General features: G+C 45.1%; 1 protein-coding gene across 3 annotated transcripts in view; it reads left to right on the forward strand.

The window, feature by feature from the left end:
• The window catches only part of LOC103698924 (UDP-glucose:glycoprotein glucosyltransferase-like), a 193,991-nt gene that overhangs the window by 124,799 nt on the left and 41,595 nt on the right, over positions 1–27,597 (forward strand). Inside the window, exons 3-4 of one of the 3 annotated variants that reach the window (XM_039116820.1) lie at positions 13,334–13,520; positions 14,593–15,010. In XM_039116820.1, the coding sequence (XP_038972748.1) occupies positions 13,334–13,382 (49 nt within the window). In that variant the 3' untranslated portion in view covers positions 13,383–13,520; positions 14,593–15,010. Of the gene's footprint in view, positions 1–13,333; positions 13,522–14,592; positions 15,011–16,190; positions 16,265–27,597 lie in introns of those variants that run through there. The other 2 variants (XM_039116822.1, XM_039116802.1) reach the window with 2 other exon arrangements.

Genomic DNA, 27,597 nt, shown 5'->3' on the forward strand with positions numbered 1-27,597 from the left:
TACAAGTGGCGCGCGAAGTTCTTCGCGTCGCGCTGCTCCCCGGCCGACCAGGCCAAAATTCGATCCATGAACTACGGGCGAGTTCATGGACTCCGCTATTTGCTCTTCCATCCGAGTAAGTCCAGCTTTTTATCTCTGTGCAAATGTGTTTTGGCTTGACTGTTTCTTACATGTCCCCTCTTGCAGCGCCTCCACGAGACCGAGACGATGATTCACATCATCCAGGACTATCGGGACCGGCCTGAAGGCATCAAAGGGGGCGCGAGGAGGCCGAAACAAAGTTCCTCGCGTCTGAGGCCCGAACAGAAAGTGCCTTCAAGCGAAGCTAGGGCGGCCGAAGACGAGGTTCGGGACTCTGGTCGCCGAACTTGAAGAGGAGAAGGGCGCGCACTCTTTGACTAAGGTCCGAAGTGCGCGCCGCGGAGGCCCGCCGGACGGAGGCCGAATCGTCGCTCGCTAATACGCCGAGCAGGAGGTGGGGGAGGCTCAAATAAAGGTCCGGAAGATCTCGAGATCCGTCTACTTGACGTGCAATCTTGCGTCGCGGATCTCGAAAGAGAAATAAAGATTTTGGAGGCGGAAGGGCCGCCTACCATGAGGCTCGGGAGAAGGAGGCCCGGGAGCAGGCCCCAGACGCCGTCAAGCTCTCCGTGAATCGGAAGAGTTTCGCAACTTGATGGAAGAGGAAGGCGTCAATGGTCTCATCAGGGCTTCAAGGGACTTCCGCAATCAGTTGCGGCGCTTCTCCCAGATTTCGACCTTAGCGCTGCTTCAACCAGGCGCTGGGGGTCGAAAAACCCAGAAGCGGAGGCGGAGGTAGAGGTTCCAACCTCTGGCGGACCGCGCCAGGAGTCAAGCTGAAGAAAGGCGAGATCGTTCTCGAGGTCACCGAGGCAGCTCCTAAAGCACCGTGGGGGGCCTCGGCCGCAGAAGAGCCCGCTGTTCCTGAAGTCGCCGGGCCTGAGCCCTTTGTGTAGTTTCCCCTTTTTCCTATCTTCTTTTATCGCTTTTTGTAAGCCGGAGCGGCCTCTATACTGTGTTAAGGCCGGGTCCGAGCTCTTGTACTAGGCCTCCGAGCTTTTTGAAATGAATATTCATGTGTGGGAAACTTGTCTATTGTAGCATATGTTTCTCTGCTCGGATCTATTTTAGGTTCCGAGGATATGGGGCTCTAGGGCCTGAGCTTAAGTTTTAGCTTGCCGAGCTCCATTTGCTCGGTTCTTCGAACCAATGGTAATAGCAACGCATAGATAATGTAAAAAAACATTAAATAAATGGGTACCTTTGTACCGTATGCGTCCATGAGCCGAGGCGACTGAGACGCTTCTCTGCTCGGACTCCGTTCTTCGAGGACGTCGGCAGAGAAATCCAGAAGCAGATAGATAATGTAAAAAACATTAAATAAATGGGTACCTTGTACCGTATGCGTTCATGCGCCGAGGCGACTGAGGACGCTTCTCTGCTCGGACTCCGTTTTCGAGGACGTCGGCAGAGAAATCCAGAGGCAGAGTAGATAATGTAAAAAACATTAAATAAATGGGTACCTTGTACCGTATGCGTCATGCGCCGAGGCGCTGAGGACGCTTCTCTGCTCGGACTCCGTTCTTCGAGGACGTCGGCAGAGAAATCCAGAAGCAGAATAGATAATGTAAAAAACATTAAATAAATGGGTACCTTGTACCGTATGCGTCCATGCGCCGAGGCGACTGAGGACGCTTCTCTGCTCGGACTCCTTTTCGAGGACGTCGGCAGAGAAATCCAGAAATGGAATAGCGGGCCGAGCTCGTTGGCTGAAGCCGGTAAAGAATGAGCCGAGCTTGCTTGGCCAATAAAGACAACATCCCAACGTATCGGGGCATCCCGAGGTGAACCGGGCATCTCGACGCTCGAGCTCCCGGTCAGAGGGTCAATAGATGGAGCACGAGCCGAGCTCGTCCGGTCAGAGGACCGCTTCAAATATCGATGGAGCACGAGCCGAGCTCGTCCGGTCAGAGAGGACCGCTACTCAAATCGATGGAGCACGAGCCGAGCTCGTCCGGTCAGAGAGGACCGCTACTCAATAGTCGATGGAGCACGAGCCGAGCTCGTCCGGTCAGAGAGGACCGCTACTCAATAATCGATGGAGCACGAGCCGAGCTCGTCCGGTCAGAGAGGACCGCTACTCAATAATCGATGGAGCACGAGCCGAGCTCGTCCGGTCAGAGGACCGCTACTCAATCGATGGAGCACGAGCCGAGCTCGTCCGGTCAGAGAGACCGCTACTCAAATCGATGGAGCACGAGCGAGCTCGTCCGGTCAGAGAGGACCGCTACTCAATAGTCGATGGAGCACGAGCCGAGCTCGTCCGGTCAGAGAGGACCGCTACTCAATAGTCGATGGAGCACGAGCCGAGCTCGTCCGGTCAGAGAGGACCGCTACTCAATCGATGGAGCACGAGCCGAGCTCGTCCGGTCAGAGAGGACCGCTACTCAATAGTCGATGGAGCACGAGCCGAGCTCGTCCGGTCAGAGAGGACCGCTACTCAATCGATGGAGCACGAGCCGAGCTCGTCCGGTCAGAGAGGACCGCTACTCAATAGTCGATGGAGCACGAGCCGAGCTCGTCCGGTCAGAGAGGACCGCTACTCATGTCTCGACGCCTCGAGCTTCGGTAACCGGGGCGTCCCGACGTCTCGGGGCATCCTGACCGTGGCCAGGGTAGGAGAACGAGCCGAGCTCGCTGATGGAGAGCGCACCATAAACTCATGGACATCTTCAGGGAGTCCACGCAGGTACTCCATCATCCCGAGGTATCAGGGCATCCCAACCGTGGTTAGGGAAGAAGAATAAACCTGATGCCATGGATAATCAAGAAAATTGGTGAGCTCGGAATAAGTCCGCAAACCATCAGTTTATCGTGAAATGAAATTTATAGAGTGAAATTCATAAGATGAAATTTAATGGTTGAATAATGAGGGACCCCTTAGGGTTCTACTGGTGGTACACGCGGAGATTTTCAGAGCTCCAGCTCCGCGGAATGGGAGTCCCATCTAGAGACTCCAATTGATAAGCTCCGGGCGGCGAATGCGCGTGACTCGGTATGGTCCTTCCCAATTCGGGGCCAGCTTCCCTCGCTCAGTTGGTCGGAAGGTTTCAGCTCTTCTTAGGACAAGGTCCCCTGGTCTGAAAGATTTGACTTTGACCCTGGCGTTGTAGTACTGAGCTGTCTTTTGTTGGTACCTCGCCATACGCACTCGGGCGACCTCCCTTGTTTCTCGATCAAGTCGAGGTTGCCTCTGAGCTGCGAAGAGTTGGAGCTAGCATCGTGGTGCTCGACTCTTGGAGAGGGGAGCCCAATCTCTAGTGGATGACGGCCTCCGTCCCATATGTCAGGTTGAAGGGAGTCTCGCCGGTGGGGACGCGGAACGTAGTCCGGTAAGCCACAGGACATTGTATAGGTCTTCGACCCATTGTCCTTTGGATTTGTCGAGCCTGGTTTTGAGACCTGCAAAATGTACGATTTGTTACCTCGGTTTCTCCGTTTGTCTGAGGATGCGCGACCGAGGTGAAGCGGTGGTCAATGCCAAGCTCGGAGCAGAACTCTCTAAAATGGATGTTGTCGAACTGGCGACCATTGTCAGAGATAAGGATGCGGGGAAGCCGAATCTGCAATGATGGACTTCCAAACGAAATCCCGCATCTTCTGCTCGGTTATCCGGGCGAGGGGCTCAGCTTCCACCCACTTAGTGAGTAGTCGATGGACGACCAGGAACTTCCTTTGCCCGGTGGCCAGAGGAAATGGCCCGAGGATGTCAATTCCCACTGGGCAAAAGGCCAAGGGGAGCTGATAGAAGTCAAAAGAGCCGAGGGCCGGCGCTGAACGTTGGCGTTCCTTTGGCACCGGTCGCATCTCTTGACGAAATCCATAGCATCCTTCTGGAGTGTGGCCAATAATACCCTTGGCGCAGAATTTTATGGGCCAAGGCTCGTCCTCCCAGATGGTTTCCACAAATTCCTTCGTGGACTTCGCGCAGGGCATAATTAGCTTCCGTTGGGCGAAGGCATCTGAGAAGGGGAGAGGTGAAGGATTTCCGATAGAGCTTTCCCTCGTATAGTATGCATCGGGTGGCGAGGCGCTTGATTCGGCGAGTCTCTCGTACATCAGCAGGAGAGTTTCGTCTTGCAGATAGCTGATGAGTCCATCCATCCAGCTTGGCTCGAGCTCGGTGCAGAGGGTCTGCTGGTCTCGTCCGTGCTGGGCTTTTGGAGATATTCCAGGACTGCCCCTTTGGGAAGCTCGCTCATGCGAGAGGACGCCAGCTTTGATAGCTGGTCGCCCTGAGATTCTCCGACCTGGCAATATGTTGGATGTGGAAAGAGTCCAAGGTCGAGGCGAGATCCCGTACCTTCTGGAGATACTTCTGCATGGTCGGGTCTCTAGCTTCAAAGTCGCCCACAATTTGGTTGACGACGAGCTGGGAATTCACTGAAGGCCTTCAAGTCCTTCACTCCTAAGCTCTTTGGCTAGCTTAAGCCCGGCGACGAGCGCTTCATACTCCGCCATATTATTGGAAGCAGGAAACCGAGGCGCAGGGGCCTGCTCAGCGACCACCCCCTCCGGGCTGGTGAGAATAAATCCTGCTCCACTACCCCCCGAGTTTGAAGAGCCATCGACATTGTAGAGCCCATGTAAAACTCGGGGGTCTGCTCCAACGGTGGCTCAGGTTCAGGCTCGACCTCATCTGGTATGGTGCACTCGGCTATAAAGTCTGCCGAGTGCTTGTGCTTTGATCGCCGGTCGTGGGCCGGTACTCAATGTCGAACTCCCCAAGCTCAATGGCCCATTTAGTGATCCGACCCGCACGATCTGATCTCTGCAGGGATCTGCTTGATCGTCTGGTCAGTCAGCACAGCCACTGTGTGAGCTTGGAAGTAGGGTCGGAGCCTCCGAGCTGAATGACCAAAGCGTAGGCGGTCTTCTCAAGCTGGGAGTATCGGGTCTCAGATCCCTTAAGACCGGCTGGTGTAGTACACCGTTTTTGAAGTTTCCCCTCCTCTCGGACCAGGGACCGAGCTTACTGCTACAGGGGAGACAGCTAAATACAAGTAGAGGAGCTCACCCTGTTGAGGGCTTCGTGAGTAGGGGAGGGGGAAGCCAGCAAGTGCTTGAGCTCTTTCAAAAGATTGCTGGCACTCGTCCGACCACAAAAAGTCTTCGGCTTCTTGAGGGCTGCAAAGAATGGAAGGCAGCGCTCGGCGAGCGGTAGATAAACCTCCGAGGGCTGCCACTCGGCCCGTGAGCCGCTGTACCTCCTTGACCGTCCTGGGAGGCGTCATCTTTGGAGGGCTCGGATCTTTCTCTGGATTGGCCTCGATTCCTCGTTGTGTAATGATGAAGCCGAGGAATTTGCCGGAGGTGACCCGAATAGCACATTTAGCTGGGTTGAGCTTCATCTGTACTTTCGGAGTGTGGAGAATGCTTCATTGAGGTCGGCTATGTGGTCTTGCGCCGCCTTTACTTTTCACCAGCATGTCATCCACGTAGACTCCATGTTTCGGCCTATTTGGTCTTTGAAGATCCGCTGACCAGCCTTTGATAAGTCGCCCGGCATTTTTTTAGACCGAATGGCATCACTTGTTGTGAGCAGTAGGTCTCCTCCGTCGGTGATGAAGGCTGTTTTTTCCTCGTCTTCTGGCGCCATGCGGATCTGATATATCCGGAAAAGGGCGTCCATGAATGCCAGCAGCTCGTGACCCGAGGTGGAGTCCACGAGCTGGTCAATGCTGGGGAAGTGGGAAGCTGTCCTTCGGGCAGGCTTTATTCAGGTCGGTGTAGTCCACGCACATACGCCACTTTCCGCTAGCTTTTTTGACGAGGACCACATTGGCGAGCCATTCCGGGTAGGATATCTCCCGGACGAAACCGGCTTCAAGGAGCTTGCCGACCTCCTCGGCTGCTGCTCGTTGTCGCTCAGGGGCGGCGCTCGCTTCTTTTGCCGCACGGGCTTGCAGGTCGGCTTCACCTGAAGCCGGTGGACCATGACCTCCGGGTCTATCCCCGGCATATCTACAGGCGACCAGGCGAGACATCCATATTGTCCCGTAGGAAGTCGACGAGGCGACTCCTCTCGTTTTCGCCAAGGCCAGAGCCGATCTGCACGGTTAGCTCGGAAAAGTTCTCTCGTAAGGAACTTGAATTAACAACTCACCAGGCTCCACCCGCTCTTTTGGGGGTTGACCCGTGCCTCCATAACTTCAGTTGAGGGCTGGTCAGTCGTTTGGGGCGGGCACCTCGGCTGGTCGTCTTGCCTCGTGGGTCGCTAGGTAGCATCGCCTTGCCACCATTGGTCCCCTCGGACTTCACGATCCCTGGCTGGTGGGAATCGCATCAGCAGGTGGTGAGTGAGACCGCTGCTCGGAGGGCGTTGAGTCCTGGCCTTCCAAGGATGGCGTTGTAACGAGGGCAGGCGTATCACAAGGAAGCCTCATACCCACGGTACTTTCACGAGGGGCGAGCCCGGCTGTGACCAGAAGGTCCGATTCTCGCCCTCTACTGGGACTGAATCCCCAGTGAATCCAACTAGCGGAGCATTCATCCTCCGTAGCTGTTCTTTTGTCATCCCCATTTTACAATAAGCCATCAAATACAAAAACATTCGCCGAACTTCCATTATCAACCAGGATGCGTTTTAACATCAAATTTATTTATTGATCATGGAGATGACCATGGCATCATCATGGGGAGTTTCGACTCCCTCTAGATCGTCATATCTGAGAAGGAGATGGCTTCAGAGGTGCGCCGGGCGCTTCGAGGAGGCTCCTTCCCCTGAGGCTTCCCCAGCCGAGGTCCTTCCTCGGATAGTGTTGATGATCGCCTGGCGATGGGCCTGTTGGCTTAGAACCTTCAGGCTGTGCTGCTCCTTCGGCTGGCCTTTCTTTCCTTCACCGCGGCCTTGTACAACGGCGATCAAGCACCCCTCGGCGTAATGAGTGCTCCGTCTCCATTCGCGAGCTGATAACAATCCTCGGTTATCATGGCCGTGATCTCTGGTGAAAACGGCAATACTTCCGGAGATCACGCCGGATTCTGGTGTCTGGCTTTGGAGGGGGGAGCCGGATGCAATCCCGACTCTCAATCTCCATGAGGATTTCAGCCCGAGAGCATTGAGGGGAGTATACTCTTCATACCTCCCTCAGGTGCACGGGCCTGCTAGTGGGAACCTCGGGCGGAGTGACCTCTGCTGCGGGCGGTCCTCCTCAACCGGGGTGGACTTTTCGCGGGGCGGATTCATTAGCTCGTCGTGGAGACGGGCTTCTGGGTCGGCTGCGTTCCTCACGGCGCCTCTTCTTGGGTTCTGCTCGGGTCCCGCCCCGCCTGACGGCCACGGCTTCCTCAGCCTTGGCATACTTCCGGGCTCGAGCGAACATTTCTGTAAGGTCCGCTGGAAAATTCTTCTCAATCGAGAAGAGAAATCTGTAGGACCGGGCTCCAGTCTTCAGCGCCAACATGGCGATTGACTGGTCAAGCTCCCGGACTTCCCATGTTGCGGCGGTGAACCGGTCCAAGTATTCCTTGAAGGATTCTCCCTCCTTTTGTTTGATATCAAGGAGGGAGTCAGATGTCCGCCGCTGGGGCTGGCTGGCGGCAAAGTTGCCAGCAAATTGTCTGCCGAGCTGCTCCAAAGGAAGAGACAGTACTGGCTTCAGCCCGGTAAACCAAAGCCGGGCTGGTCCTCGGAGTGTCGCCGGGAAAGCCTTGCACATCATGGCTTCCGAGGCTCCTTGTAGGGCCATTAAGACCCGGTAACTCTCCAGGTGGTCAAAGGGATCTGCCTTGCCGTTGTAAGGCTCCACCTGGGGCATCTTGAACCGGAGGGGAAACCGGTTCATCTTCAATCTCCTGGGAGAAGGGCGACTTCGTATTGAACTCGAAGTCGCCGTTACGTCCCGATTTCTCCCGTGGAGTGCCTGGATTTGGCGCTCCAGCTTTTCGACCTTCTTGTCGAGTTCATCATTCTGGAGGATCGCTACAGCGGTTCCTCTGGGTGCAGGTTGCCCTGGAACCGACTCGGCTTCTGAAGGCTGTGGCCAGCCTCCGTGATCTCTGACTGGGTGCTCTCTCCAGAGGGAGGCCTGGACTTGAGAGTCCTGACCTCGAAGAGGAAGCCCGCTTGTAGGGGGCTCCGGTTGAACTGGAGCCGGGGGAGGCGGTGCTGCTGGGATGCCCCTGGGTTGCAAACTTTGGACGGCCGGTAGCCAACGCCTGCACTTGCTGCACCAGGGCATCAAATTGTTCCGGTTGAACTTGAGGTGCTGGCTCAACCGGGGGTGGTGAGTTCCGAACGGAACAATTCTGGGCTTGGTGGAGGACGTCGAGAGGCGTTGGAAGCCCCTTTGCTTCTTAGCTTCATGGTTAGCGAACTCGGTCCCTTCCTCTAGCGCCAACTGTTGCTGGAAATTGGACCCGGGGGCCGCCGCGAAGCCAGGGAAGGAGGAGCTCCGCTGCTGCAGGGGCGGACGGCGGTGCGCCGGCTGGCTGCGTCCTCCGCCGGGGGGCGTGGGAGCGTCCGAAGAGGGGTGGTGCGTCCAGTCCTGTCCTGTCCTGCAAAAAAGCCGGTGGCCGGGCTCCCCGGCGCCGGCCCTCCGATGCCTAAGTCAGAGGGGGCAAGTATGTGAGAGAGCAGGGGAGAGAGTATGTGGAGAAGACAGAATCTTGTGTTCAATTGTGTCTGTGCTGTTTTCTTCCTTTTTCCCCCGGTCTAGGAGGGTTCTCTCCAGCTCCGGATTTTTTTTCTCTTGCTTTTGGTCCCCCTTTCCTCTTCCCCCCAGGTTCCCTTTTATAGGAGGATTCGGTTACCTGGGAGGTGACATGAGGTTTGTCCTGTTATGTGATAATTGGGCACGATTTGGCCCATTAATGGCGTGGTGGAAAATAAGGCCGAATCAGACCAGAACCAGGGAGTTGTCACGGTCGATCGGACCTGTTGGAGTGGTTGAACCGCCGGCCGTAGCGGGCCTGGGGTCTGTGGATGGTAAGTGCATTTATTACCGAATGAACCGGCGGTCAGGTAGAGCCATGCGCTCTGATGGTTTAGTGATCCGGAGATCGTCTTGGGCCGTGTTCATTAAATGACTGAGTGCATCGGAGACTTGAGAGAGTCTCGTGCATTAATGGCAGGTCGTGCCGAATACCTGCGAAGATCTTATGCCTTGATGGCTTGGAGATAGTGGCAGGTCGCAAAGCCGTAGGAGTTGTCAGTCCCTTGGACTTTAGGCGGAGGTTAAACATTTGGTTAAGGCATCGGCTCGGCAAGAGTGCCGAGCCGAGCTGGTCGCCCAATGGGGCGCCCTGTGGCGGGGTTGCTTCAAGTACTCCTGGTCGGCGCCCTTTAGGCGAGCACCTTCTAGCAGAGCGCCTTGGCGCTGTCTTGGTCGGCACTTTCTAACCGAGCAGCTTTGGGTGGGGCACCTCTTGGCGCGCGCTCTGGTCGACGCCCTCTAGTCGAGTGCCTTCCTGGTCGGCATCCTTTGGCCGAGCAGCTTTCCGGTCGGCGCTCTTCGGCCGAGTGGCTTTCCAGTCGGCACTTCTTGGCCGAGCAGCTTTTCGGTCGGCGCTCTTCGGCCGAGCGCCTCTGTGGATATATGACTTTGGGTTTTTCTCCTAACAATTCCCAATCAATTTCCAAGAGTATATTTGCAAAAGGAACCTTTAGTGTGACAAATGACAGATCAAGTATGTCCTTAGGTCTCGGTGAGGTGTTTTCTGACTGGTAGTCCCCAATGATTGTCGAGTTGGAAAAAATACAAGGTTTAGCAGATTATATATCGCATCTTATATAAATAAACAAATGCATGAATGCACATTTATATCAGTTTGTGGATATAATTATAGAGTTTCCACACTAACAAAACTATAATTCTAGAGTGTTTGATTGAAGAAGGAAGGGCCTCGAGTGTTCCAACTTGACTTGATTCGGGAAGGGAGAGCGGAGAGCGCAGCCTATTGTACCATCTCAGGTTTCTCCAACTCCATTGCGAGGCAACCGAAGAATTACGCATCACAGCTTGCAGTAAAGATCCTCGAAGAGGGTAGACAATAACATAGAACCCACCCAAGAGTCTTCCCAAAATCAGATGCTAACTCTACGGCTCAGTTTGAAGGAGTACAGTTCTATCTATTTAATATTCCTCCCTTTGCATGGTTCAGATCCATCTCATATGCTAAGTTCCCGACTCTTATTATCAAGTTGAGATGTTTATAGCTCATGATTGCATGTTATCGTGATAGATTCTGGGGATAAACATTTGATAGAGTGAAGTAATAGAAGAATTAAACATTTGATAGAGTCAAGTAATAGAAGAATTACTATAACTTATACCATGCGACATGAAAGGGCTACATAAGATTTTTGTAGCTTTTAAGCCCTAAACCTATGTTAAAAATTCCACTAATTGACATAATTTTATTGAGTTGAATAGCTCGTGAATAGTTGGAATGCTGCCACTTATGAATGAGTGAGATATCCTTTGCATGGTTGGCCATATTTGTGGTATAACACGCATACATGAAAATGCTATAATAGCCAGCAACAACACTTCTTTTACCATATAAGGTGTAGGAGGTGAGATACATTGATCTACCACATCATTGAATAACATCTGCTGGGCGTCTGATGATGATAGAGAGGAGACAAGATCGCCAGGATGCCTTCCCATTAATACTTCTAATATTACTATGCCAAAGCTGAATACATCACTTTTCTTATTCACTTTTATTGTGTACGAAAGTTCTACAAAAAAGTAAAGAAATGAATAATCTTTTTGTTTCCAATTTTTGTATTTTTGTCTTACTTAAAAAAATTACAAAATCTTGTCTCCAAACTTAATTATCCTTTGTAGGAACTAATAGGAATACCGATTTAGATTACATCAATAATTAGTGAGCAATGAGGTCACTTTCTCTTCCTATACTAGATATTGGATTTACTTGAAACAAAGTTATCCCTAGTGACCAACTTCTTATAGTTTTATTCAAAAAAATAATTATAACCTTAATTTTGCTATTATTATAAAAAAAAATCTGGAATAAAACTTCACTTTCCGCTCCTTTTTCATATAAAAGAGATTGTATTATATTGATGAAAAATTGTTGTTGAACAAAAGATGACCGTAGAAATTAGTCATATGTTAAATGACAAAAATTGAGGGAACAAAAGGGGATTGCAAATTGAAGAATAACAACTGACTAAACTACTTCATGTGCATCTCACTGAAAGATGGTATGGATGGTTGTTAATGGTTATGTAGATATGATCACTGGTTTGATAAAATATAGAGAGCACTCAACATAATCTTGATTTATTTTTAGAAAGGATATATATAAATATTTATATACACTAAATTGTACAACTCCCTCTTTTATTCATACATTATTATTCTTCAAAATAACGGCTGTTAATTGTTTTAATTTTATGGTGACTGCCATAGCAATTTTAGATCCTTTGCATTGCCTCATATGTCTAATAACAGAAATATAAAAAATAATGACCGTTATGATCGATGAGATGCTTTAGAATGCTGAACTCCGCACGCCCTCCGGTCGGTGGAGACGGAAGGATAAAAAAATCTCTAACCCTAGATTTCGATTGTTTTCTCGCGAAGAAACCTCGATGATATCTACCTTACATCGAATCTAAGATCGGATTTCTCCACGCGTGTGGGAGCTTTCTTTCCCAAGATTCATCCGGCCATGGAGCTCCGTCGCCGTTCTAGGGTTTCTGTGGCGTTCTTGAACTCTCTCCTCCTCGTCCTAAGCTTCGCCGGAGACTTGTGTTGCGCCGAGAACCGTCGGCCGAAGACCATCCAGGTTTCGCTCCGGGCTAAGTGGACCGGCACTCCGTTGCTGTTGGAAGCCTGGTGGCTTTCTTCTTGAATCTTTTTTACATTAATGCGTTACTTTTCTAGATTCCTTTTGGATATAATATGCAAGATGAAATTTCGTAATTTGGAAAGTGAGGTATCTGATTAGATGTGTAAATCTTGAATGTTACTTTGATCTGTTCTTTGTTCTTTTTTCGCTAAATAATTGAATTCATGACATTGTCAAGATCTTGTTGATTTTTTATTTGGAAGAAAGGATTGGAGCTCGCTGGATACAAACATACTTGATCTTCTTTTATTATTAGGGAGCGATTGGCCTGCCCTCCATTATGTAGTTATAAAATTCATATGCTACTTTTATTTGATCCTCTATTGATGTTTTCCTCTCTTAACTGTAAGTTGTGTCGCCAACGATAAACTTCATCTTGCCTACAAGATGGAGTTTTTCTGATTTTGTAAAGAAAGTCAAGGAGTTGGAACTGAACTTATGCATCTCTGATTGCAAATGGTGTTAGTGAGAATCTGGCATCGAGAATAGCCCTTTATTTTAGGAAGAAAACTTGGGAAATCTGCCGGTACGAGTGTAACAGTTAACTTATCAAATGTAGGGGACTAAGGTTTTCTTTTCCCCTGCCTGAACAAATGAAATTCCAAAGAAATTCAAAAAGTAGGCTTGCCTGATGGAATCTGGATGCTTGCCCTAGCCAAGAACTGTCTGTTGGTGGTAAGTAAAGGTATGAGTAACTGAGAAATCAGTGACTGTGTTGTTCTCTTGCATGATAATTTTTGTGTTTGCTTTCAGTTTATACTTGCATTGTTGGCACTGGTGTATGACGCATTGTTGGCATTGAAGTACTAGTTTGCTTGTTATTTGTTTTTTAAGTTTGTATGTTCTTTGGTTAAGGAGCACTTCAGTTTGATAGGTTACTAAAGAATTATTACGACATATATCAACAGAGAATTGCTCTATAAAGAATGGAAAAACCTGTTTTGGGAGTTTACTGATCTCTGGCTGGAACCAGATATTTGACAACCAAATGCTGCATTCACAAAATTGTCCATGATGGGCACTCTCTTCCAAGTGAACCCTTGGGATCAGTTTTTGTATTTTCTCTTATGCTTCGGTCAGCATCTCCTAGACTAGTGGCTCTATTGGCAGTGGGCGGAGGATTCCTTATCTTCTTATCCTTCTGATGATGAAACTAACTCAGAGCATGTTATGGGAGACTCGTCAGAGCCAATTTCAAGAGTCAAGGCAGAGCCTTTTCTCATAAGCAGAAACCCGGGAAGCCCTGGAGAAAGTTGCTGCTGGGTAGATACTGGTAGTGGACTACTGTTTAATGTTATGGAACTTCTTTCATGGCTTGACACTTCAGCCAAACTGTAAGTCATATCCACCTTTTCTGTGTCTTTGTTGTATTTCTATTTCTGTTATTGCAACTCTTGTTGATCTTTTTTGCTTCCTTGTTATATAGTGAGGTTATATGTTTATTTGGATTTCATCAGAGCTGTGGGATCTGCTGAGTAGCCTGAACTTTTTGATTTTGATCTCATATGTTTTGGTTCATGTATTACCAGTCCAGTTGCTATTCTATATGGAGCTCTTGGACCAGAATGCTTTAAAGAGTTTCATGTTACCTTGGTGGAAGCATCAAAAAAAAGGTATTAACTAATGAGCCATTATTTATTTTATATGAACAGCAGTGAACACATTCCTGTCTCAGAATAAGATGGCATATTGCAATTAACAATGTTGGCACATACACATTGTTAAGAAAAAACTGCAAAACCAATCTCTTTCCTTGCATGAGATATGATCACTCAATAAAATTTAAACTCACTGGTTGTTCCATTGATGTGTCCTTAACATGCTCATTAGTTTTCTACGTCAAATTTTAATGAAATGTAGCACATCTGGTGATATCATGGAAGATTTACAATTACTTGATTAAATGAAACTTTTGATGTTTGTTTGGTTGAAGTGACTGCATAGGATGACTAACTCATAGAAATTTATGGGAAATAGAGAGGGAAAGAAGTACTGATGAGGAAGAGATAGGGGTGGAGGGTAGTCAAAGCATGTTAGTCAATGGAAATAGAGAGGGAAAGAAGTACTGATGAGGAAATAGAAATTTTTTGATGCATGTTTGATCAAGGACATGAAATCAATGTTTGAGCTGAAATGGGTAGTCAAAGCATGAACCAAGGAAGCAAGCCAGGCTTCCTTGATTGGACCAGTGAGGCACCAGTACCTGGGATGCCCTTGGTACCTGGGTCTTTGCCAAGAAGTTGCAACCTGGTTGGTACGATTCTATGCTGACTAGTTCCAACCAGGACAGGACCAGCACCAGCTGGTTCTGCCTGTTACTGGGTTGTACTGACTCGAAATGTTCTTTTTACTCTCGATTTGTTCTCCTTTTGTTTACTCATAGATATCATATATCGTATCTTGCAATGCCTTTTTAGTATAATAATTACGGCATTCTTATCTATTAGTTTGAGGCCCAACCTTCAGATTTGCCATTATGTGGACTTGAAACTTATTTTTTATTAGTCATTTCATTCTCACGAAATGAAAACAACTTAACATACAGTTTCCTTTATTATGTTGGTAACTTTTTTCAGTTTGTCTGCTCTTAGCCATTATATTTACTCTCTTTCTAGATCCACTGTCAGAACTTTGCTGCCCTGTTCTTTTTATTTTTTGTTTAAATGTGTTTTCTGTTGTTCTTAGGGAAAAATTAAATACGTAGTGAGACCTGTATTGCCTTCTGGATGTCAAGCAGTGAGCAGCTATTGTAGTGCTGTTGGTTCTTCAGATGTAGTTGGGGTGGGTAGGGTGTGGAACTTGCTTTGAAGAGCATGGAGTACAAAGCTATGGATGATAGCATAGTAAAGAAAAGTCATTGCAGAACTTTCAGCAAAATGCTATATGCCTAATTTTCAAATGTTGGCTTTTTCCTTCCTTATTAGTGTTATCCAAAATTCGCAACAACTGACTTTTTTTTATGACATTGAAGTTTCATAGGTTTTTTCTTGTATATCTGCTTGCTGACTTGATGATAGATATACTTTAATTTGTGCTCTTTTATGCACCAGTTCAACCTGCTGCTCCAACTGATGTGCCACTTTAGACCAATCATTTTTTTTTTTGGGTCAGGCTTTCCTTTGGATTGCATTTTAGCTGATGTCGTTGGATTGCTCACTTCTCATATATGTTGTGCTTAAGTTTCTGCAAAACTCTCAAGAAACAGTGCCTTGACCTTGTTGCTTATCACATTTGAACTCTATCATTTCTTTATTCGCTTTATTTAGAATGGTTGTGTTTTAAATACACTTTTTAATTCACCCATAAGTCACAGTAGAATTTTGATTTCTACTAACTAGCGAAAATGCTGCACTTCCATTGAAGTCATAATATATATTATGGAATAAGTACACTAATGGGTGTCAGTATGAATTGGTGTATGTGAAGCTTTAATTCACCAAAGTGATGGCAATTTCAGAGAATACTAGAAATTTAAATGCTGTAGCATCTCTTAGTAAAATCTGATCATGGTCTATGTTAAATTGTTATTATTTAAGCCTAAAAGCTGCCATTAACAAAGCCACAGAATAAACAATCTCTAATTGAATGGTTTCCCCTAGTTGTTTAAGTCTGTTTGATGCTGCTTTAATATGTTGAAATGATCTAATGGCCTAGAAGTTGCAGGTGTGTAATAGGTGATTAACTTTTGAGAATTATTTTGCAAAAAAATAATTTTATCTTATAGTATGAAGAAAATATATTTAGAAGAATTCAGGACATGCCACTTTTACTCTTTAGTTATTGCTCAAAAATTGTTAGCAGTCTTGATTTTTGGTCAGCCAAACACCATGGACAGCCCACTTGGAACCCACTGTCTTGCAGTGACATTTAGGCAAAGCTCTGCCCTGTGGGAAGTGGTGTCTCTATCCCCAGACTGACCAGCTTGAGACTATGAATCCTGTGCCATGCAACTAATGCATCTGAAAGAGCTCCATGCATGCATGCATTATTTGATAGGTGTGCTTATACCTGCGATGGGCCTATGTGCATACGCAGATATGTGCGCACGTACGTGTGTATGCATGTATTAATGTATATTCCGTATAGACGACATGCACAGACGTGCCTTAGCACATGCATGCACACTTGTCTGTCTGTGTGCATATGTGCATGGACAACACTGGCTATTATCATGCCAGCCATTAAGAAATGGAGCTTTTTCTTTTGTATTTTTATTATTTTTTGAAAATCTTGCTTCCTTTATGCATCAAGAAAAGATTCATATAATTATGTCTGTATTGCAGGTGTTACTGTAGAAGATCCTAGGACCGAGGATCTCAGTCAAGAAGTTAGAGGATTTATATTTTCCAAAATCTTGGTTTGTTCCCAAAGCCTCACATGTAGATGAGACTTAACCTTGTAATTTATTCTATTCTTACATTCTGTTTTACTTTATCTTTGCAACTGCAGGAACGCAAGCCAGAGGTTACTACTGAGTAATGGCTTTCAGAGATTATTTATTATCATCAACAATATCAGACATGCTGAAACTTTTGGGAATTGAAGGGTATTGGTTGTGATGATTGGTGCATGATAATAGCTGTATACAGCATCTTATCGGTGCTTGGTCGGTTTGAGTTTTAGTTGAAGATCTTTTATGCCCACTTTTGACCAGTTTGGTTATCTTTTCTGCAGGTTTAGGACATCAAACAGCACAAAGGATAGTGCATGCATCAGACCCTCTACAGTCAATGCAAGAAATTAATCAAAATTTTCCTAGTATAGTTGCTTCATTATCTCGCATGAAGGTACAAGCTTCTGTTAGACATTCGTTAAATTTGTAGGCATAGATGATATCTTTCTTATTTCTGTCAGCTAACATATGCTTAAGCTATATGCAGCTTAATGATTCTGTTAAGGATGAAATACTTGTGAATCAGCAAATGGTTCCTCTTGGCAAGTCTTTAATGGCTTTGAATGGTGCTTTAATGCATATTGAAGATATTGATCTGTACCTATAATGTTTTCTTTCTCCACCATTAGCTCTGATATCTCACCTTATTCTTAGACAACAAACTGGGTTATATCAACTGTGGGATTTGAGTGGTTGTACCTGATACCTTGGTTTCTCATTTCTGCAAACTTTTTCATATTTTTGTTATGCCTTTATTTGACACTATTTTGCATTAAATGCTAGTTGATCAAAGCAGGCAAAATAAATAATATTTTAGTTCTTGACCTATTGGTCCTAACTATTCTATTCTGGAGTACCACTTCGGCTTGGTGATTCTAGACTTATAAGATGCCATATGACAAATAATCAGTCAAAACATTCCGTCTTTTTGTTTTTGAGGTCATCATAGTCACTTGCACATGTGCGTAGTGCATAAGTTCTTAGTCAAACACAATCTTTGAATCTATGACCTGGAAAAACATGTTTAAGCCTTGCTGATTTACTTGCCCTTTATGTATAATTCATGTTTCTTGGCAGCCAATGGTCTTCCCAATGTATGGTAGGGGTACAAATAAGCCGAGCAGCTCGAGCTTGACTTGGGTCCAAGCTCGGCTCAACTCGACTATTACCGAGCTCGAGTAGCTCAACTAGTTTTTCGAGTCATGCTCGAGTAGCAAAATACTCGACTCAATGGCTCATGAGCCTAGTCGAGTATATATTTTTTTAATAATATTATATCTTATTTATAATATATATTAGTAATTTAATATTTTAAAATATAATATTTATATATTTTTTAATCTGACCTAACTCCTAACTTTTAACTATATTTTTTTTAATTATCACTAAGGCTCAAATTTGAGCTCGAACTCAAGCTCGAGTATGGCTCGGCTGATATTATAGTCGAGTCTAATTGATCTCGAGTGTTCCTTTTTTTGATCGAGTTGAGTTTGAGCTTGGATTATTAAGGCTCGATCGATTTCGAGTTGAGTTTCGAGCTCGAGTATTTTGAATCGAGTCGAGCTCGAGCCTCTAGCTACTCGACTCAGCTCGGTTCAATTGCACCCCTAATTTATGTTATGTTTTTGCCTTTATCTAGACTATTATGGTACTAGATATCACATTTGGCAACTATTTCAGTAATATATGTCACGCCCCGGATCCGGATCCGTGACACGGCCGTGCTATTGCCGACTACCGCCCACAATAGCACGCAACCTCATACATGGGTAACAGGTAGCCAAAAGCAGTCAAACTTTCATATATTAAAATAAGTGCAGTACAACCTGTTGGTTGATACAAAATACAGAACTTCTATATAGTTTATGTACACAAAAGGTATATGTGTTTCTCCCAAAAATAAAGAAGCCCTGTTGCAATGGCGATCACTGGTGAGGATATGAAAGAAAATGTAAATAAACGGGTATGAGCTACACGGCTCAGTAAGTAATCCTGCATAATCTTATCGGATCAACTAAAATGCTAAACATGTTTTAGCAGGGTTTGAGAAGCTGACATATATACTATCTAACAATTCATCATGATAAAATATTCATATGGAGTAAACGAATCAGTGTTTTATGTCAACAAGAATTTTCATGAAATACACATATAAAAACCGTGCCCCCGGCATGCCGTGGTTCATACTCTCGGATGTTACTGCGAAGTCGTCACCGGCCACTGGCGGGGCCAGCTCAGTTTTTATCAGCCACTGGCGGGGCCGGCTCAGTCATTCTCGACCACTGGCAAGGCTGGCTCAGTTGCATTCGATCAGTAGCATCTAAGAGCCCATTAATAGTACCTCTTGCAAGTAGTACCTCTTGGATGCTAGGGCGAATTCATTAACGGTCACTGGCGGGCCCAGCTCAGTTTTTTATCAGCCACTGGTGGGGCCGGCTCAGTCATTCTTGGCCACTGGCAAGGCCGGCTCAGTTGCATTCAGCCCGTAGCATCAAGAGCCCATGGTACCTCTTGCAAGCAGTACACATAGCTAGATGCAATTACTATATCAACTTGCATGCATGATACTTTAAAATCAGCATAAACATGATGCATGCATAGCCATAAATTATGAAATCAGGCATGTCGCTTACTTTTCATAGTATGCCATACATGAAGTATGTATATGAACAATACTTAGAAAATCTTAATAAACTTAATGCTCACATGATTCATATTAAGATTTAAGAACATGCTACTTGCATACATGATCCAACAAGATGAGGACAAATAACTTATACTTGATATTTCATGTAAGAAGACATAAACATAACATGATCCATAAAAGATTAAGGCAAGTTACTTACTTATATGATCTATAGAAGATTAAGAACAGGCTACTACATACATGATCCATAAATGTAATAAGATTAGGATATGTTACTTACATACATGATCCATAAATGTAATAAGATTAGGACAGGTTACTTACGATAATTCGTTATCCAATTCCTTAAGTCCAGATGACAGATCTTTGATTCCTAAAACCACATTATAAGAATCACACTATCCTCTATTTATTATAGAATTTAGTTCATCTCACCATGGACTTGCTTGGATCCCATCCAAGGATCTTAGCCTAATTTAATTTACCCAATTGAAGCCCTTGGGGTTCAATTAAAGCCACTTTGGGTCCACATGGGTTAATTGGGCTTTTAATAAAAGGGTTGGGCCTGATTTATGATTAAGTCCAGCCTCCTCTAGCCAATTTGGCCTTCTGTCAATTTAATTTGGCTTGAACTGGGCCTGATTTAAAATTAATTGGGCCTGCTGAGATTACTATAGCATGAATGGGGTTCGGACCCAGCTTAATTGGGCTTAATTGGGTCCGGATTTAACCCAATTTGCTCAATTAGGTTCATTCAGGCTCAATTAGGTTCAGATCTGACGCCATTTGGGCTTAATTTAACCCATTTCATTCAATTGGGCTCGGTTAGATTTTTATTGGTTTTTTCCAAACCCATTTTAAGCTATTTGGGCCTAACGGGTTTCGGACCGAACCCGAATCCGACTTGTTAGGCAGACCCGTTTAAGGGTCTTCTCAGTGCTTCTAGAGGCTTCGGCCTCTTCGTCTCCCGCTCCCCTCTCTCTCCTCCGGTCTCTCCCTCTCTCTCATTCCCACCGAACCCTCGCCGCTCCGGCCGAAACCCCCGGCCTCCTCCTCCGGCCCCCTTCCTCTTTCCTCGCCGCCTTCCGGCTCCTCTTTTTCCTCTCGCAGGCGACCGGGGAGGCGAGGCTCCCTCGATCCACCGGCCGAGGCGGAGCTTCCCCTCGGGGCAGCGGCGGATGGAAGGTCAGCCCTTCCTCCTCCGAAGTGATGCCGGAGAAGAGGAGAGCCGGGAGGTGGGGCCGGGGCCGGATCTCCTCCGGGAGGTCCTCATCTGCTCCGACCACGGCGAGGTAAGGCCGCCGTCTGAGGATGAAGCCTCAAGGGTCCGGTAAGCTTTTTCTCTTTCCCTTTTTTTTTTGTTCTCCCTCTGCTTCCGTTTCCCCTCTTTTCTCTCCTTTTTTTTTAAAGAAAACAACGCCACCACCTCTTCGCCGGAGAAGAGGTAGGGGCTCGGCTGGGGCTGGCGGCCTCGTGGCCGCGTCTGTTGCCGGCTCGGCCAAACCCAGCGGCCGGTGGCCACCCTTGAGCCCTCGGCTGCGGCGCCTTGTTCACCCGCAGGCCGAGTCCGATTGGGCTCGGCCCGGGTGGACGTCGGGCCTGGGCCTGGGCCGTTCTCAGGCCGGCCCGCGGCCTGTAGGTCCGGCCCGTGACCAGTAGTCCGACGGTCCTTCCGTCTTCCCGTGCCGGTCTTCTCCCCTCTGTTTCACTGTTGAAACAGAGAGAACACCCCACAGAGGATCTCCCCCCCTCTTTTCTTAATTTAAAACCCTATTTACAGTGGCCCTTACCTGGCTTTGGCCGGTTGTAGTCGAGCAGTACCACCTCTGCAGGCTCCCTCCTTCCTCTCGTAGGGCTGCAGGGCTCCTTTAGCCTCCAGCTCCAAGGTCCGGCTCTCTAGTGCAGTATTCCAAAGGGTTAGAGGTTAGGAGGGTATAGTAACAGTGGGTTAGCAAGCTTAAGGGTTTATATTATGTGGCTTAGGATTTGACCCCTTGGAGAGGTGGCATCCTCTCCTTCACCCTTGCTCCGGGAGCCACCAGCTGCCTCCTTTCCTCAGGCCAGCTGGGTTTTTCCATTACACGAGGAGAGGTGGCGAGCTCTCGTTTTGCATGGTTTTAGGCCTCCTCTCCAATGGCCAGCTAGGGCCCTGTCATTTCAGCCCTTAGGCGGGAGGTGGCAGCCCTCCATGGGCTGCTATCCATGGGCCAGTATGGCCCACTAACCACCTGGCCCAAATACCTTTCAACTGGGCCCTAAAAGCATTGGGCCCGGACATTACAATATATGTTTGATATATTAAGCTATGTATACTATATGGTTTGGTATTTGATACTATGGTGCAGTGTTTCTGTTTTTAAATGTTTTAACCAAGGTCCGCCGTAACGGTACTGGTAGGCGTACCGGTCGCCTACCGGACCGGTATGGTTCCGGTTCATACCGGAATCGGGCGGTACAAACCTGCTAGCTCTTTCCGGCCGGAGCCGGAGAAGAAGAGAACGAGAGAGAGCACGGGGAAGAGAGGGAGGGAAGAGACCTGTGGCCGCCATTGGAGAGCCGCGGAGGGGCGGCGGAGCCCGGCGGGAGAACCCGCGGGGGCACAGCAGAGGCCGAGGCCACGACTTCACTTAAAATCCCCAAATTAAAAAGCCGCGGCCTCGGCCTCCGCCGCGCCCATGCGGGTTTCCCCACCCCCCATCGGGCTCCGTCGCCCCCCCGGCCTCCGCCGCCTCTCTGCGGCTCTCCAATGGCGGCCACAGGTCTCCTCCCTTTCTCTCTTCTCCGCGCTCTCTTTTTCTCTTGGTCTTCTTCGTCTCTAGCACAGAACCGGCCCGTACCGATTTCCACGGCTCCGCCGTACCGGTAGCTGACCGGACTGGTTCGGCATACCATGTTTTTAACCATCTATTTTGGGTCTTATAGGTTAATGGATCTGGTTAGTGAAGAGTTATCATTGGATGATCATTTTTCAGAATTTAAGGTGATCTATGCTTATTGCAATCTTTCTTTATGGCTTATGCATCATAGCCAATTTCCTGGTAAATTGTTTGCTAGTTAATTGATAATGCACGCTTCTCCTTATTTCTTTTTCACTTTCTTTTCTTTTCTTAACCTTTTTCCCTGCAAGTCTGTTAAGTTTCAGTAATAATGTATGTAGAGCTTTATGAAATTGTCTCCTACGAACGTTTAGGCTAAATGAATTATAAAATTGAATTATTGCTATCAAAGATGCTTACACCCTTCAGTTTTTTTTTTTTTCTGTTTCTTGTAACATTTTTAATGATCTCTCTCTGGAGAACCCTGACATGATCATCCAGTTCTATTGGCTCTTTATATAAACAACACGTCTCTATTGACTCAACTAGCTATCCTTAGGGTCTTTTAAGACCACCTGCTGCCTATAATTGGCTAGATCAGCTGTTAGCTATATCAAGAGTCTGATCTAATAATTTCATAATTTATTAGTGGTGGATTTTGGCACCTTCCTTCATTAGGAATCTCAAACAAAGCACAGTGTACAGAAAAAAGAACGTAATATCTGACCAAGAAAATTAGATAGAAATTGATTTGGACTACAATCTACTTACTCCATTCAGTTCTGAAAAATAATGGAATTGGATATGGGCCTAAACTCTCTTGGAATTCACACCTTTCAAGAGCATACCCTCCAATAGAGTTGATAAAGTCATTGGAGGTTGATATCAATGACTTGGGTTCAGGTCCCACCCTCACCCAAACTTTAATCCGGTTTCTTGTCCTAATTCTCAAAAAAAGGAAAAAGAGAAAAAGTGCATATAAGCTATTTAAGAAAGCATGCCAAAAAAAATTCATAAATTTTCACTTGGTTTTGTTTCCATAGTCTAGCAACCAATCTTAGAGAATGGGAGCAGGGCATGGGAAGGCTCGGAACGGCTATAGCATTGCAAAGATTAACCGATGCAATCATGATATAAATTCACCCGTCTCCTTGTGGTTGCTTACCAAAGAAAATGATGTCAAAAGAATGAATGTTTGCCAAACCTAATTGAACAACATCAATTTATATAAAAGTTCAAAACAAGGAGATTGAGACATTAATGCATCATAGAACACCTCAGATATGCTCCATGCCTTCAGGTTACGAAAGCTGATGGCAAATATATAACTTAATAATACCAAATCAGAAAAAAGGGAAAAGAACAAGGTCAAAGGAAAAAGTTGGTAAGTACAATGAATTAGATAACTTGACTGCAAATTAATGTTGAAACAGAGAGGTCATGAGGGAAAAATTCCAATTTTTAGTTCATAAACTGTCAAAGCAGCTAATTGCCTGAATAAAAAACACCAACAAATTTAATGGAGGTTAAAATAAATTGTTATAAAATATGTCTTTCTTTCACCTCTGGATGATCAATGGATGATCAAGATTATTCATCTAGCTGCACAGATCTCAAAGCGATCATTGGATGATTAGGATTATTCATCCAACTGCATAAATCTCAAAGCAATCTAAATATTCATTCATGTGCATGGATCTCCAAGCAACCACGTGGATGATCCGAATATTCATCCACATGCACAGATCTCAAAGTGATCAGTGGATGATCGGATTATTCATCCACCTACACAAATATCGAAGCAATCTAAATATTCATCTACCTGCATAGATCTCCAAGCAACTGTGGATGTTCCAAATATTCATTTGCCTGCATAGATCTCAAAGCGATTAGCGGATAATCAAAATTATTCATCAATTTGCACATATATCAAAGTTGACTGAGTGGATGATATGAATTATTCATCCTCCTGCACATAGATTAAAAAGATGTTGGAATAGGATAAAAGAGGGAGAGAGCATTTTTCTCAATTGAAATGGCAGGCTAACACCATCCACTGGTTGGGAAGTCGATGGACGATTTTGGAACAATTTGAAAAATTGAATGATCCATTTGAAACTTTTTAAAGTTGAGAATGTCTTTGAGATTTTCCCAAACTTGTGTTGCTTAATCCAAAATTACCAATGAACACCTTATCAATTTTAATATTATATAATTATTATGAAGGTTGTTCACAAAACAACCCATCTCTAGTTTGAAACTAAAATTTGGCAAACTATTTGCTGAGATTAGTTGAAAAACCACGTTACATCACTGCAAAGTACTTCCCATAGAAATAATATTTTTGCAAGTTTCTCATGTTCTATTCTTATGAGCCGTTCTTGGCAAACAAGCCCTCTTATATTAAGCTAATTTTCATAATACAATGGGTTATTTGCAAATAACCCGCTATGGACTTTAATATAGTTTTGGAAACCTATGCATAGTTACAGCACAACATAGGGGACCTCGAAATAGTTCTCTCTTAATCTACGGTAATCTAAAGTCGGACAAGAAAGGGCAGGGTTTCCGTCGCCTCTTCCTACTTCTTTCTTGTCGCCTTCTCCTTCGCTTCTTCTCGAATCCATCCATGGCGACCGCTGTTACTCCCAAATTGGAGTCCTCTCAAAGGCTTATGAGTTTCTATCTTCTTGGAAGCAGGTAACCTATCAAACCCTAGCTCTTCTCAATTCTACTCTGTGTTTATATCTCTTCAGTGATATCCGATAAAATTGGAACAGCACTTTACGTCTATATGATCTTGTTGCAATTTTCTTCCTCGATCTAAGGCTCAATTTCACTCTTCTTTTTCCACTTTCTTGACACAAAGTTGATAATTTCTTTATATGATCTTTTATTTAGTGTTCCTAAATGATTTCATAGGTTTCTTTCACCACCATTCCACACCCCCCCCCCCCCCACCCCAACACCCACTTTCTTGGTTGTCTTCTTTGATGCCCCTGGGTCGAGAGATATTTGGAGCTATCAATTGAAGAGGGCCAGGGAGGTAACTTCAAGCTTCACCAGCTCTTATGGGAGTTTCCCAAGAATTTTGGTTTGGTGAAATTAGAATCATTTATCTATTGTTAAGATGGCCCATATCCTAGCCTAATCCCAAGATCAGATTTTGGTCCATCTCTGGAAAATAATAATTCAAAATTACCAAAAATCTATGTAACTAAGGATGCGATCTAGCTTCAAGACACATATTTACCTCCCTCAAGTGTGTGCTCTTGAGTCATAACTCCTAAAGGGAAACTGACTTTGTTTAGTTGAAATTTGGATGGTCAATTATGTCTTAATAGCACAGCTGAAACAAAACAAACTGTTAATCTAGCTTCAATATTAGATTAGAACTATGTAAAATTTATTCATAAGGAAACATAACGAACAGGTGCCATCTAATTTATGTGATAATGACCTTTAACCAAGTGAGCTGGCCATAAGAGATTCACTGGAGGAACCATTACCATGAGGAAGACTCTCATTATGGATACTAGGAAAAGAGTAGAACCTACAGGATGTATCGAGAAATCGAGGGTAAGCATGATAGGGTTATCGGTTACTTAGATGTCAAAAGATGATAGATGCAACATCGCAGCATCATCCTAATTTTCCCTGCGTTCCTCATGCAGAAATGTGGTCACCATATGCTTGTACCAAAAGGAAGGAGTTAAGAAGCTGTAGGGCTTTATATAACAATAGTACGTTGTACAATTATGTAATTCCTGTTATAACAGAACAATGGTTAAGTAATGCCATGACTGAATTCCAAATTATGGGACAAGGCTGACATCTTAATTGGTACATATGTTCCCAATCAATTCCCAAGAGCAAATTTGCAAACAGGAACCTTTTTTAGTGTAGCAATTGACAGATCAGGTATGTCCTAGGTCTCAGTAAGGTGTTTTCTGACTGGTAGTCCACAATGATGGTAGAGTTGGAAAAAATACATGGTTTAGCAGATCATATATCATATCTTATATAAATAAACAAATGCATGAAAAATTTGCAAATCGATGCATAGGCTACCAAGTTCAACACATGTAGTATTGATAACCAATCTGTTCGAAAGAAATTCAGTATTTTCTGGTATGTTCAATACAGGGGAATTTTATTTAGCTATTAAATGAGACTTTACTGCAGCTAAATATTTCTTCTTTTTCCAAATGTTTGCAAATTTAAGATACTTTTCTGTTGTTGCAGGGCATGCTACTTCAGCTTGTCTCTGGAGTTGTATGTTATAACAATACAATTGATTAAGGTCGGTAAGGCTAAATCTTTCTTTCGAGTATACTTGTTTGGGAGGTCTTTCAGTACTTATGTGGACTGGGATAAGGCTGTCTTTAGCTGGACGTAAGATTTGCTATGCTTTTTTTTAAATATCAATCTCACCATTTTTTTTCTTCAAAATATGAAAAAATGATTCAGAATGGTTCAGGACTTGTGGAATTCTGATTGCAAAATGAAAGGACTAGGCGATATGATCCGACTGTTTTCGCTCTATACTGCCCGATTAATTCTACGTTCTACTGCTCTTCCCACTTAGAATCGTTGGTCTTTTTGAGTTGCGTGCAGTCACTCACCGCACACGTAAGCTTTCAACCCCACTGGATCTGTTGTGACATTCTCAGGATTTCTCGTATTCCCCACCACTGATAGCTGTTTAATGTTTGCTAGTGGCTGATGATGGTAAGTAACCGGTTCACAATGATCTGTTGCTCGATGAGCCTATCGGATCTTTGTGCTCGCCTGCTTGAATTTCAATGGTGCTACTGGAAGCTTATGGACTGATTCTAGATATAGTCTGATTAAATATTGAAGTAAAGAATGGGGTTCCATGTGGAACATTTAAACATTTGTTTGGGTGCAAAAGAACTTGTTAATTGTCCTCACAAGCTGTCAACTTCTGGCACCATATGCTAGCAGGAAAACTTAAACATTGAGAGAATCCTTTGATTAACTATCAACATAGTATATATCCAATATATTGCCTAGTTTTGTGCCTGTGATTATTATATAAAAGAATTACCCTTTTGCATGTAGTGTATTCATCAATAATTTGAATAATACTGCATGTGTTTGGCAACTTTGGTCAATGACAGCACAAGATTTGTCTGTTAACCACCTTATCTGTTTCACTGGGATGTAATGCAAGTGCTTGACAGGTCTTCAAGTGAAAGCAGAGTGAAAACATTAGCATAGTATTATTGCATGATGGTAACGTTGATAATGGTAATACATCTCGGTTCTGTCTTGTTGTTGCTTTGAGGGACCCTTTACATTAGCCTCTTTTCACCATGGAGATTGTCTGAAACAGCAATTGACTCCCATTACTAGTGTCAGTACAACATAAAAGCTATAGTAGCATTGTTTTCGCATAAGTAAAATTTTTCAATGTATACACTAACAAAAGTTTTTCAATGTAGAAAAAGCATGTATAGCTAGTGTGGAGGTTTTGGAGTTTCATTGTGCAAATCAGATCTCATTGAATTTGTTTAACCACTGATACCTAGGACTTTCATAGTCTCGTTGCATTTTCTGAGAATTTATTTGACATTTTCTGAAGCTTTTTGTTTTTTTTTTTTTGCTATTTATTTAGGTTTCAGCAGATGCTTAAGTTGGTTTGAAGACATGGTGGTTAGCAAAATTTCATAGCTAGGTACTTCTGGATTAGATGCTAGAACTGGCATCAAGACAAAGGGAAATTGTGCAATATCAACAGAGTTGGTTGTTGCAATCGACAAATATCCAAGCCACATCCTCAGTAGTAAATAGAATCCTCCAAAAGCCTG

The sequence above is a fragment of the Phoenix dactylifera genome, chromosome 2 (assembly GCF_009389715.1).
Source record: "Phoenix dactylifera cultivar Barhee BC4 chromosome 2, palm_55x_up_171113_PBpolish2nd_filt_p, whole genome shotgun sequence".
Taxonomy (NCBI): Eukaryota; Viridiplantae; Streptophyta; class Magnoliopsida; order Arecales; family Arecaceae; genus Phoenix; species Phoenix dactylifera.